This window comes from Pteropus vampyrus, unplaced genomic scaffold (assembly GCF_000151845.1).
Source record: "Pteropus vampyrus isolate Shadow unplaced genomic scaffold, Pvam_2.0 Scaffold11, whole genome shotgun sequence".
Lineage (NCBI taxonomy): Eukaryota > Metazoa > Chordata > Mammalia > Chiroptera > Pteropodidae > Pteropus > Pteropus vampyrus.
In genome coordinates this window covers 1,013,494-1,026,664 of record NW_011888792.1, presented here as the reverse complement: position 1 = coordinate 1,026,664, position 13,171 = coordinate 1,013,494, and the positions used below count along the sequence as shown (strand labels likewise).

Genomic DNA, 13,171 nt, shown 5'->3' with positions numbered 1-13,171 from the left:
GCAATAAACAGTTGCTAAGAGGAATCTTGGAGAGCCAAGAAGTTTCATGATGTAACTGGATACGCAGGGAGATGAAGTGTGGTACAATAGAACCCTCCGTTATCCCAGGGGAACACATTCCAATACCCCCAGTGGATGCCTGAAATCACAGATAATATCGAACCCTATATACGATGTTTTTCTTATACGTGCATATGTATGATAAAGTCTGATTTACAAACTGGGCACAGTAAGAGATTAACAACAATAATAATAAAATATAACAATTATAGCATATACCATAATAAAAGTTATGTGAATGTAAATGTGGTCTCTCTCTCCCTCTCTCCCTTCCTCCCTTCTCTCTCAATCTCTCTCTCTCTCTCTCTCTCTCTCTCAGTATCTTATTGCAGTATACTCACCTTTCTTCCTAAAGGAATCACTGCATGGCTTCTCTTTGGCATATCCGAATTGCATCACTACTCTTGTGCTTTGGGGCCATTATTAAGTAAAATAAGAGTTACTTGAACACAAGCACTGTGATACTGGGACAGTCAATCTGATAACTGAGATGGCAGCTGTTACATGGATATGCTGGACAAAGTGATGATTCACATTCCGGGTAGGGTGAAGCAAAACAGCGCAAGATTTTACCACGCTACTCAGAACGGTGTGCAATTAAAACATATGAATTGTTTATTTCTAGAATTTTCCATTTAATATTTTAAACTGAGGTTCACTGTGGGTTACTGAAACCTCAAAAAGTGAAACCTCCCATAAGGGGGGGATGACTGCATAACAAAACCAACACAGAGTCAAGCAAACAAAAACGTAAGCTTTGCAGCCTGAAAGATCTCTGTTTGAATCATGCCCTTGCCATGTACAAGCTATACCTCACGACAGTTTTCTCACTTACAAATGGCGGTAACAGCATGTATCTTATTGTGCTGTGACAGCTACATAATCATAGACGCCCAATAAAATAGGAGTTCTTATGGACAAACTCAGCCATCTTTATACTATGCCTATGGTTGCTTTTCTTACTTTTTTTCTAATTTAAGTAAGAATCACATAACATTTCAAAAGATTTAAAGATTTAAATATTAATAACTGAAATATATTATAATTAATTCCTTATTACAAATTGGGCTCCTGTGGCATGTCAACCCGTCACATGCTCAACTGGTTTCTAAAATATATCAGTCTGTCTTCGACACAAAATGCCAGCCCTCTCAGCTCTGACTCATTAGGAAGTACAACCTCAAAATGCCTGGCTTCTAGGTCTTTTTAGAAATACTACCGAACAGAGAGATAGCTACAGAGACTCAGCTGTAAAAGTATCATCCTCTCACCCTACTAAACACTTTTACTTCTAACTGTGCATTAATTTGGGACACCAGAAAACTACACCATAACTAGGCCTATGCCTTAAGAAGTCTAAACTCTGAATTAACCTTTATAGTTTGCTAATAGCTTGTATCAAAGGTGGATCCGAGAAAATGCCAACTATGACATCCAAAGCTGCATTTGCATTAAAATTATTGTGGCAGACACTGTCCGATATAGCTCATTTCTCCTCTACAAAGTGGCACACATTACACTTGTATTTTAGACTTTAGTACTGACTGAAACTTTATTTTCCCCTTAACTCTGGTGTGTTACTTCCCTTATGAAAATGAGAATCACCCAATTGTTTCTGTTATCCTAAGAACTCAAAGTCAAATTTGAATATCAATTACAATATCCATGTTGACTATTGTGATATTTATGCATTTTTGTTTTTCTTGATCCTAATTTCCAAATTTTGCTTTTATGTTATTTCGTACATGGTTGTTGGTTTGTTGTTTTCATATGTGGCTAGGAATGCTTTGTGGAAAGTGTCATAATATTTATATGTTTAAATACTTCACACTGAGATGCAGAAATGTACACATGAACCCATATTTGTGTTACCAATCCTACCATTTAATTCTTGGTCATCTTGTGGCTCCTCCACGCAGTACACCTGGAATGAGTCAATGACATCTTCCTTGTTCATGCTCCAGTAGACTGCAATTGTTGTGCTAGTGGCAGAATTTGGTTCCTGAGGTTCTAACCTAGGAGGCTGTGGAACTGGAATACAAGCAAGATTTATTATAACTAATGCCGCTTTTGTTGATTAATTTTTTTCTTTTTGCAAAAGTCACTTATGCTTATTGAAAAAGTTCACACAATACATGGAGTAAAACTGGCAGGCTTCCCTTGTTCCCAGCACACCCCCTCCCCCAACCCCAAGGATATCCCTTGGAGGCAACCACTTTTTACAGTTGAGTATTGTTTACCTCCGAGGTGTTTTTCTATGCATTTGTATATATGCACGTATAACACATAGAAATAAACAAATATGGATACCCAAACTAGATCGCTCGATAATATTCTTCTATAGTCCTATGTTTAGAGAAATTAACTTATACAGGGTAGAGGATGCATCAAATGATCTGGCTTTCCTTCAAAACAAAAACTTGACTGTGCTTTGATAGATAAACAATGCTATATCCTTCTATATTAATATAGAGTCTATATTCACGATGGAGAAAAATGAAAGCTTTTTAGCTATAGTTGCTATATCATCAAGGCTAAAAAAAAGATTTGCATGAATAAAATATCGAAATACACTTTCTGAAACTACTATCCCACCTTCTCTTTCCAACATTACTATACCCACGAGTTTAAAAAAATTAAACAAAATGTAAAAATTACGTATGGGAAAAAAGTACCCTATTAACTGATTCAAATATAAGGTTTTGATATGTAGTATAATCTTGTTCTGATTTTTAAAGACAACAATATTCTCAAGTGTTTTACTAGAGATTTTAAAAGTCTATAATTATGTAAACTGAACATTAATGGTATATATAACACCATAGATCAAGCTCCTAGGAAATTCTCTTCCAAAATTTTTGAGATACAAAAGCATTGAGCATATTTTGTGAATTAGAGGAAAAGTTTATTCCCATAGTTGAAAAGGTATCATGCTTTCAAATTAATTTTTGTGATTATTTTTTCCAATCAACAATTTCCTGAGAGATAAGCTTACTGAAATAATATGGGCCAAATTTTATGAGATTACTTTATTAAAAGTCAACACTGAATGAAAAGAAAACAAGGTTAGTTCGACAAGAAGTTAATAATGAGGAAAAATAAATGGGTCTAAAGAATGGAACAAAAAGACAAATTGAAAAGATTCAATAAAGAGCTAAAGAGCTAAAGAAATACACAGGTATGAAAAATGAGAAGCAGGATAAGAAAATGATCAAGTTCATGGGCTTCAGAGCAGAGAGACTGGCCTAAGGTTAAATGCCAGATCATCCGTTTATTAGCTGTGTTATCTTAGCCTCAGTGTCTTCATCCTTAAATTGGGAAAACAACAATAACAATAATACCATTTCCTCCTAGCATTGTTGTAAGAAGCAAGATAATGTATATTAAGTGCTTAGCAAACTTCCTGACACATAACCAGTACCAACATCAGAAGGCAAATGGCCTTGGCAAGAACACAGAAAATGGTGGGGAGAAGGCAAGAAGCCCCTTAAGATGGGGGCTGATCTATGAATTTACCATCTGGTAAGTCACGGAGGAACTGTAGAGTTAAGGCATGCTGAGCAGGCTGAATAATAAGGCAGGAAGCCTGCTTGTCAGAGTATCTCCCCAAGGACTGATAATGATTCAGAGATCCTTCTTCTATCTTTGAATTCACTGTTTGTCTTCTCAGCAGGAAATCAGTGTCACATCCTAAAGGAGTCCATCCAGATAAATGAAGTGCAGTAAATTTTCATGTTGCCCAGGTTTACCAAAGAGCCAGCGGAATGCTTCAACTATTGTCAATCATCTTCGAAACGGCACTGGAGAACTCCTTGAGGCATGAACAATGAAAATGCTCCCCTTTTCTTTCTATGAATTATACATTAAGCAATATCTACTTTTTAAAAATGTTAACGACTTTTCAAAATTATCTCTTTCAGGTAGCTTAATTAACTTAAAAACTGCTAATTGACCCTTCCTCCCATCACCAAATATTAAGGGAGAAGTAGTTGCAGAGAATTAAGCAAAGCATGTAGGCTAGAAATAATTTTGTACTTAATGTGCTCTTTCCCCCCAAAATGTTAAAGTTAGAATATCTTTTTTCAAAAACAGGAAGCGCTCTTACTTTTTAAAGTATTCTAAAATTAAAATGGGAATATTTCATAGATGTAATCTAATAACAATGGCTGGATTTACAATTCCTGTGATGATGAACAGTAGAGACCTAGATTTTATATGTTAGCAACTCTGTTTACACTTCTGTAGTAATAAACATAAATAGGAGTAATGCCAAAAATGACAAAATGGGATTTTAAGGCTTCTTCACCAGAGGCTAAGAAATTAGGCAGAGGAATCACTTCCATGGATTCCCTCTGCCTGATGAAGTGTGCCCATAATTGCCGTCACACTCAGAATTTCAGAACCTGTGGCCAGATACAGGTTCTCACTCTATTTGGCTTTCAAAAAAGTCCCCAGGAGAGCAGCACTATTTGCAGTAGCCAAAAGGTGGAAGGAACCCAAGTGTACCTCGATGGGTGAATAGACAAACAAAATGCAGTATAGACTTACAATGGAATACTATTCAGCCTTAAAAAGGCAAAAAAAAATTCTGACACGTACTACAATATGGATAAACACTGAGGACATTATGCTAAGTGAAATAAGCCAGTCACAAAAGACAAATACTGTATGATTCTACTTATCTGAGGTACATAGAGTAGTTAAATTCATAGAGACAGAAAGTATAATGGTGGTTGCCAAGAGTTGGGGGAAGGGGGGTAGGTATAAATGGGGAGTTATTATTTAATAGGTACAGAGTTTCAGGTTTGCAAGAGGACAAGAATTCTGGGGATGGATGGTAGTGACGGCTGTACAACAATGTGAATGTACTTAATATACCACTGAACTGTATACTTTAAAATGGTAAATTTTATGTTCTGCATATTTTACCACAATTGATTTTTAAAGCCCCCAGGAGCCAGAGTCACTGAAGCCTTGGTTGTCACTAATGTATGGTTATCTCTCCTTTAACAGCAATTCACTCCACTTCTTTGGTGTAGAGCAGTGGTTCAGGTGCAAAGACTCTGAAGCCAAACTCCCCCACTACCCATACCCCAAATAGCGGTGTATCTAGGGCAATATGAGAGACATTTTTCTGTTCTCTCTATTTCCTGGCCTGTCAATAACAATAAAACCTGCCTCCTCAGGTTGTTGTGAGCTTAGATGATAGTATATGCTTAACAGTCTCCATAGTGCCAGGCATCATGTAAGTGTGGGATAAACATTAGCGAAAACTATACGATCTTTCCTTATTATATCTGTTTGGTTTAGGGATTGATCAGATTAACTTTTTAGGTACCAGGTGGAAACTTTATAGCTGAGAGGCGTCATTGGTCACAAAATAAACAAAAACTATTTAGCAACAAATCAACACCCTGGCCCCCAATTCTGTGAATCAGACACACAACCCACAGCATTTCTCTCTCAGGGATCAATTTCTCAAAAATGGCTTGGAACTACTGAGACTACCACAGCTATTATTTCTCAGTGAATCATTAACACTTAATGACAATTTAACTCTGTGACCTCTCAAATATATCAAATATCCTCTCATTGTCCATCAGGTATTCAAACAAATATCCTTCTAAATAAACAACAGCATATAATGAATACCTTAAAAGCAGAAGGTCTACTCTGTTCATCAGAATGTCTTAGTTTGCAATCACTGCTCTACTTAAATGCCTCTTAAAGACATTATAAGAAAACACCCTTTTGTTTTGAGACATTTCTAAAGAAAACCTGTTAGGATAAATGACTGAATTTTTCACTTTATATAGAGTTGATGGGGGTTTGGGTCTTTTTAACCCATTTCCTGTTTAGAAAAAAAAGTACAACTTGCTGTCAGCATTAATTTAATTTTACATAAACATGCTCTTTGAGGCTGAAGCAAATCTGACTGGTTTTCAGTGTGAAAACAAAATAAAAACTGTTCTTGGAGTTATTTCTAAACGGAACTTGACTCTAACCCTAAGGTAACAGAAATGTATATGATGATCAGTATTTAATAATTTTTTTTTCATTTGGTAAATTTCAAAGCACAGAACACCACAAAGTGGAACATCACAAACCACAAACACCACAAAGTGGAACATTCTGCAGAAAATATCGTATTTCTCTCTGGGTCTCCTTGAGATCCTTGTGGTGGTGGTTGTGCGAGCAGCAAACTTTGCAGGAACCAGTTGGATTCTGTCTTCCTGATGTTGGTGGTGTGCTCCTGGGGAAATGTCTTCCAGGCAAGCAAAGAGGTGAGACATCATCAGAGCACCGATGACCTCGAAGATGTTGCTGCCCTGGCTTGTGATGCTTTTCCAGCATTCTTTCAATCAACGTCAGTCTAAAGTTTACATGGCTGATCGTGTGCTCAGGATTGTCCTTCTTGGACAGGATGTAGGAGTTCAGCACTATAATGTTTAGAAGGTGGCAAAAGAACTTCCTATACCAACACTTGTGCCTTTTGCACTCAGTTGGATAGGAAGTGAGCATCTGATCAGCCAGGTCCACTGCTCTCGTATTCTCATTATGATCCACAATGACACATGGCGCCTTAGTTTTCTTTCCATTTCTGTTGTTTATTTAAATCAAAGTATCATTGCGGAATGTTGACGAAACTGTCACCTCCGTGTCCCACCATTTCAGTGCCATAAACTCACCACAGAACCTGGCTATAGCCATCCCCTTTGCGATCCTTTCTTTCAGATCATTTAACATCTGTTTTCGGTTCAAACAAGCTGTCCCAACTGCATCAGTCCTGTTTTGATGTAATTCTCTGAAAAGCATGGGAGAAGTATGGCAAACTTTGTGGGTAAAGTTAGGACTGTAATCCACGAGTTACCTCGGGGTAAACGTTGCAGCCGCAAGCACCACCAGAGGGTATTCTCAGGGCAAACAGGAAATGAGTTAAAGACACAATAGCCTTTAACTAGTTACTAAACTAAAATTCTTCCTACAGAAGTGAAAATTAATCGTCAATTCTAAAATAGCAACTGTCTTTAAGTTGGTTTTGAAAGAATGTAGTATCTTTTAAGGAGGACATCTGAGTACATTTTACAGTTAAGTGAAACTTGGTAACTTGACTGAAACATGGCAGCTTTGAGAAATCTAAATAAGTTTCATTGTCTTGTTTGTTAAAATAGCACATTAAAAAAATATTTTGAAGAGCCGGCAAGATGCTTCTGACAGCTGAGTGGGAGGCTCCTGGAGACAGAGCATGATGCTGAGCTGTGAGTTCTCTAAGCTAATCTGTTTAGTTTGAAAAAAAAAAAAAAAGGAAAAAGGCCTCAATCGAAGAGGGGAAAACCACTTATAAGGAAAAATCTGTTCAACACATATGAAAATATTTGATTTATTTTTCCTTCTCTACATGGCTGTTGGTATGAAGCAAATAATCTCTAGAAAAGAGAGACAGAAACCCAATTTGACAAAGGAAAATAAGAGGAGACCTTTTGGTTCCATTGCCACACGTCCCACCTCCTCAATATCCCAGCACAGTCTTAAGCCTCCAAATGGAAAAGGAGTTTATAACTGAAATGGTATGGTAGTCTCATGCTTTATTTCAGAATCTAGCTTTAGATTTTTACAACTAAGATTTCTCTTTCTCCGGTTACATTTCCTTACATTCAAAAACCCTATGAAACAAGAAAGGAAAAACTGCCAAATTTCATCAAGGTAATATATTACAATTCCTACCAGCCACTTGTTTCAACGTCTGGCCACTTCTCGTCGAGCTGTCATCATAATGTTCAAAAAGTGAAAATGCAGCAGGCATTTTCTCTAACGAAGCAGTGCTCTCCATTGCAGAAAGCAACCTATCAGGAGGAAATATTTCATAGAAGTCAAGAAAGTATTAACGTACAGAATGAAAGCTAAATATAATGGTTCAAAATGAAGTTGGTGGTGGTGGTGGTGGTGGTTTTGTGAGACACTGTATCCAAAAAGGGTTTAAACTGTTTCAAAGCCTAGGAATATATGTCTAAACTCTAATTATTCTTAGGATTCGTCAGTGCAACTGATAATATTAGAAATTCCATTCCTACATCAAGTCTGAATAGATTCCATCAAATCTTAATTTTTGCACATATAAAGTTGGTCCTAAAAATTACTACATTTTAATGGTTGTTTTTATTTAGTTCCTGAAGATATAAAGGTTCAGAGCCCATCTGGAAATTCACACATTGCATGATGTCCTTGCTGTTTTCAACCTTCGCTATCATGCTTTAAGTCATTTAGTCTTTCAAAAATAAAATGTTCACCTATTATATGCCAGGTACTGTTCTTGGTAATAGGGATACAGCAGAGAAGGATAAAGTGTATACATTCTTAAAAGGCTAAACAACCACAGTTTATAAATTAATAGTTTTTATAGACTCAAGACTATCTAAGGAGGGATGCCAACAAATACTAATTCTTAGCATTTGTATGCAGGTGAAATCTGGACCTAAAAACAACAACAACAACAACAAAAAACAAAAACAGGTGGATTCTGAAGAGGGAGAAGGGGAAGGAGAGATTGCAAAAGCGTTTATCTGCAGCACGAGGAGGCTTAATTTTGGTTAGGAGCTCTTTGTGAATCTCCCTCATAGAGGACTGAAATTATCTTCCAGCTATTAAGCATCTGTGAGGAACTCCATTGCTTCAGGATCATGGACTTTTTGGTATGGGCAGCACAGAGTCACCTCTAAGCCTCTGCACTTGCTGTTGGAACTTTCTTCTCCTAGATACTTTTATGGGTCCTTCCTCACTTAATTTAGAACTCTTTTCAAATGTCAGCTCCTCAAAGAGGCCAGCCCTGAACACACTAATCATAGTGGTGCCTATCTCCCCTATCCCTTACCTTTCTGCATTTTACTTCTTGACACTATTTGTTTTTGTCTGTCTACTTCACCAGAATATATAATCTACAGTCAGGAGAGAACTTTGTTTTGTTCACTACTGCATTGTAATGTGTTACCTGGCACATAGTAGGCATTTAATAAATATGTTTTGAATGAATAAGAGGACAAAGTTTCATTTGGATGAGAACATCAAGATCTCAGGTCCGGTAAATTTTTTTATCAATGTGAGGGAAAAAGATTATAAAATATAAGTAAAACATTTAAGGAGTGCCCACTATGCTTACTAGTATTAGAAATAATAAAATTTACTATCATTTGATTTAGGGGAGATGGTTCCAGTAGGGGCTTTGAAGAGGAGGTGACAATGGGGCTGAGTCTTAAAGGATGAGGAGGAGTTTTTTAGGCAGAAACAAGGTAAGGAGGTTGGAGCTAGAACGGCCTGGATAAAGGTCTAGAGTTCAGAAAAAGTACGGCACATTCAAGGGCAAGAGGTGACACTGGGCTCCCTTGAAAATTAGGAAATGGAGACAGAGAGGAAATAGAAAGGTGGTTTGTGACTTGACTGTGAAGAGCCCTTTATATCCACCTAGAGTTTCCATTTTATGTTTTCAGGCAGGGAGAGTCACAGAAGTTTTTATGCAAGGGAAATTTAGAAAAATGCCCCAGCACAAACCTGAGAAAGGATGAGAGCAGGCAGACCAGAGAAACAGTGAGGTCAGCTGGAAGGACCCCACAATGCTCCAGGTGATGGAAGACAACATAAGCCTAAATTAAGGCTTTGGAGTTGCAAAGGGTGAAAATGATAGACTCAGAGTCAACAAACAGTAGGAACTAGTACATATACTAAGCCCTCTCAATACACATCATTGACTAGAGGACTTTCTGTAGTATAAAAACTCTGGTTGTAGATACCATAAGTAAAATGTTCTAGATTTCCCTTACGCACTGACCTGTTCAATTTTAACATCAATATGTGAAAGGGCAAGTGGACATCTTTTTATGAACGATGGTTGTGACAGTCTTTTTCATTATGTTAACATAAACGAGCACAACAGAGAAAAAGAATGCATTCTCTTGACAGAACAGCAATTTCTAAGCAAATGTGTTTTTCAAAATATGCAAATTTTGAGTCTAAATATGCTTGACAGCATTCCTTAATTTAAGCATTTACAGTGTTGAGAATAATCATTTACTATACAAACACTGCCTTTAGAGATATAATATAAAAGCAGAAAAAGCAACAAGGTAAAAAAAAAAAATCTAGATAATTAGCACTTCTCATAGAAAGGAATACCAATAACATTGAGACTTTGAGGAAGAAGTTGCCTTGAGGACATGAAAGCCTTCTTAGTGAAATGGGCAAGTTTCATCACATGTATGCATGTTTAACAGGGTTTGTTTTTTGTTTTTTGTTTTTATCATATTTCTTCACCAAATCCCAAATTATGTTGTCTTTTTTCTTTACTGGTTATCCCAAGTATAACCTCCTTTAGGTTACATGCAGCTTTAGCAAAGATTAATTCATTGTCCATTGGACAATGAAATAAAAATTAATTGCAATGACACGCAGATGAACAGTTCAAGCACAAGACTAAAGAAATGGTATTTAGAATTAAATGGGTGTCAATTCATATTAGCAAGTTAATATTCTAATGTTTAGAAAAGTAAAAATGTGCCATAGCATTTTTTAAGGTAAAAGCACTTGCAAATTTTCATTCACCAAATTTTCCTTGCAATTAGTGAGTGGATGAAATATAAATAAACAAATATGCATCTACACTGTCCACTGTATAAAGAATGGCACCATAAATTCATATACTTTTGGATAAAAATAAGTATCAATAATATGTAGAAGAAAAGCATAATTTTTCAAAAACAAAGGAAACTGGGAGCAAGGCCTGGTTATCAGTTTCTAGACTGCCTAGTGTGCCCCAGGCTCCTGCGTGTGAACTGGTGAACGTGCAGACGCCTTGAGCATGGGGCTAATCATGCAGTGGATCTAGGCTGAGGTTCCACGAGCTTCAGTTTCACAAACCGCACGGTTAATTTAGGCACAGACAGTTTTGGAAACCACTGGGCCAGGGGATAGGTTGTTGTAAACCAGAGGTTCTCAGCCTTGGCTGTGTGCATTAAAATCACCTAGGAAGCTTTAAAAATGCCCAAGCCTCTCCCTAGACCAATTAAACCAGAATCTCGGGAGGTAAGATGCAGGCATCAGCATTTTTAAAAGCTCCCTGGGTATTTCTACTTGTAACAGAGTCACTGTACTAAAACCATTACTGAGTAATGCCAATATTAATTTACAAATTGTTTTCTTAAAACTTATTGGCAATATTCCATTGAACAGATTTTTTTAAAGGTAAATAAGATTCATCTGTGTAGTTTTCATTATCTAAAAAAATCAGATTTCTAATCCTGACCCATTTTTCTATATTTTAATATATCACAAATACAAACTTCTGATTTTACTTTATGCTAGTTCATAATCTGACATTGAAGTAAACTGAAGGTAATATTTACAATTTTAGAAATTTATATTAAAGGGGGTAAAAAAGATTAAAACGTTAGGCTCAACCAGTAGGAAAGACTTCAGGTGTTGCTATGGAACAAAAGAGAAAATGTGTCAGATCAGTATAAGCATTTTAATATCAGAAGCTCCAAAGGATAAACAGAGATCCGATGTTATACGTTTTTATAGACAACATTTCCGAATTTCTTGTTGAGTGTTTTGCCTTTTCAAAGAATGAAGAATTTCTCTTAGATTGAGTGTTAAAAACAACAGCAAAAACAAACACATCAATAAAGGAAGACTGATTTAGGTTAGCTGATCAGAAAGAGAAGATAAAATGCATGCTTATCTTTTGAAGAGAACATGAGAGAACATTCCATTAAGATTACATTAAGTCATAAAATTACAAAAGGCAGATATAAATGATTCTTTCAAACACTCATATTTAACTAATAAGTCTAAGTATCTACAAAATGTTCTGTATACAGTGACAGGAAAGATGGTCCAGAATAGGTTGAAAATACAGACTACATCTTAAGGAAGCAGTTAAAAACCTTCATTACGATAATTGTTATTTAACTAAAGCACATGCAATTTTCTTTCAAAGCTGTCATTTAGCTTTGAAAAGCACTGTGTCTAAAAGTGAAAATCCAGTGGCTCACTAAATGTATTTGTTGTTTTAATTGGCAGCTCATTTTCTATAAAGCATCAAAATATTAAAAATAAAGCATACAGTCATGCTATTTTCAGGCGCCACTACATTGTGCCATGTTTTATATACCTTTCATTGATTTCCTCAAACGACTTATGAGAGAGAAAGAGAGAGAGAGAAAAAGAGAGAGAGAAATTAACGACAAAAAGAAAAACCAACCTAGAATGTCAAAGTTATGCATGTCCTAAAATCATTACTTCCCAGCTTCCCTTTAGGTTGTTTCTCTTTTGTGGCTTCAGTTGGGGCAGCAAGAAATTAGGAAGAGTGGATGTCTAGGCAGGGATGGAGGGGGCTTTAATTTCCAGATTTGCTGTAACTCTATATAATCAGCAAAGCCAGCAATGAGTTGCTTATGCTTTGCCTCTCTCTATTCATTAACAAATGGCTTCCAGAATAGAATTCTCTGAAAACAACAAAAATGATTTAAATGTGTTCAATGTGGGCTATATACCAAAAATGTAATCAGTAGTTATCTTTTCTGTGCTTTCCAAATTTCCTAAAAAGGATGTATAAGCAGAAAAAAAATGCTTTCTTGTTTATGATTTGTTCGCCTAGAGAGAAAAAAATATTCTTATCAAACATATGTAAGGTTCTTTGGGAACACAAAGCATTTTATTAATGTTACACTTCACAAGAGGTGCCTAATTTTAAAATATTAAAGCTGTGCCTTAATTAAACCTAAAGCAACTGAATGATTTTCACTCTCCTTTGAGGATGCCATGTCCACCTCACCTAAATTTGCCCTGGCTGGAGGTGTCCCCAAAGGCAAATCAAAAGCCTAACATTGCCCCAATTTGCCCTGCTCTGTCTCCAAACTTTACTAGAAGGCTAGGAAGCTTTGAAAGGGAGGTCCCACTCATCACAACATGGTCCTTTCCTCCAGTTTGACAATTAGGTTTGAGACTGCCCTCAGGGAAAAACCTCTATTAGTCCTGGATAATCCTGGCTCCATGGAGAACCAGTACCTTACTGAATGTTCTAGGAAATTAGAGGAGCAAAGGGATGCCTCTGTGGTGCAAT

The 13,171-nt window shown here is 36.5% G+C and overlaps 1 protein-coding gene across 1 annotated transcript in view; it reads right to left on the bottom strand.

Annotated features, from left to right (window-relative positions):
• Positions 1-13,171, bottom strand: part of CMYA5 (cardiomyopathy associated 5) — a 97,933-nt gene that overhangs the window by 31,179 nt on the left and 53,583 nt on the right. Inside the window, exons 5-7 of the mRNA XM_011377392.2 lie at positions 12,221-12,243; positions 7,786-7,904; positions 1,942-2,091 (exon numbers count right to left, since the gene is read on the bottom strand). Of these exons, the coding sequence (XP_011375694.1) occupies positions 1,942-2,091; positions 7,786-7,904; positions 12,221-12,243 (292 nt within the window). The remainder of the gene's footprint in view (positions 1-1,941; positions 2,092-7,785; positions 7,905-12,220; positions 12,244-13,171) is intronic.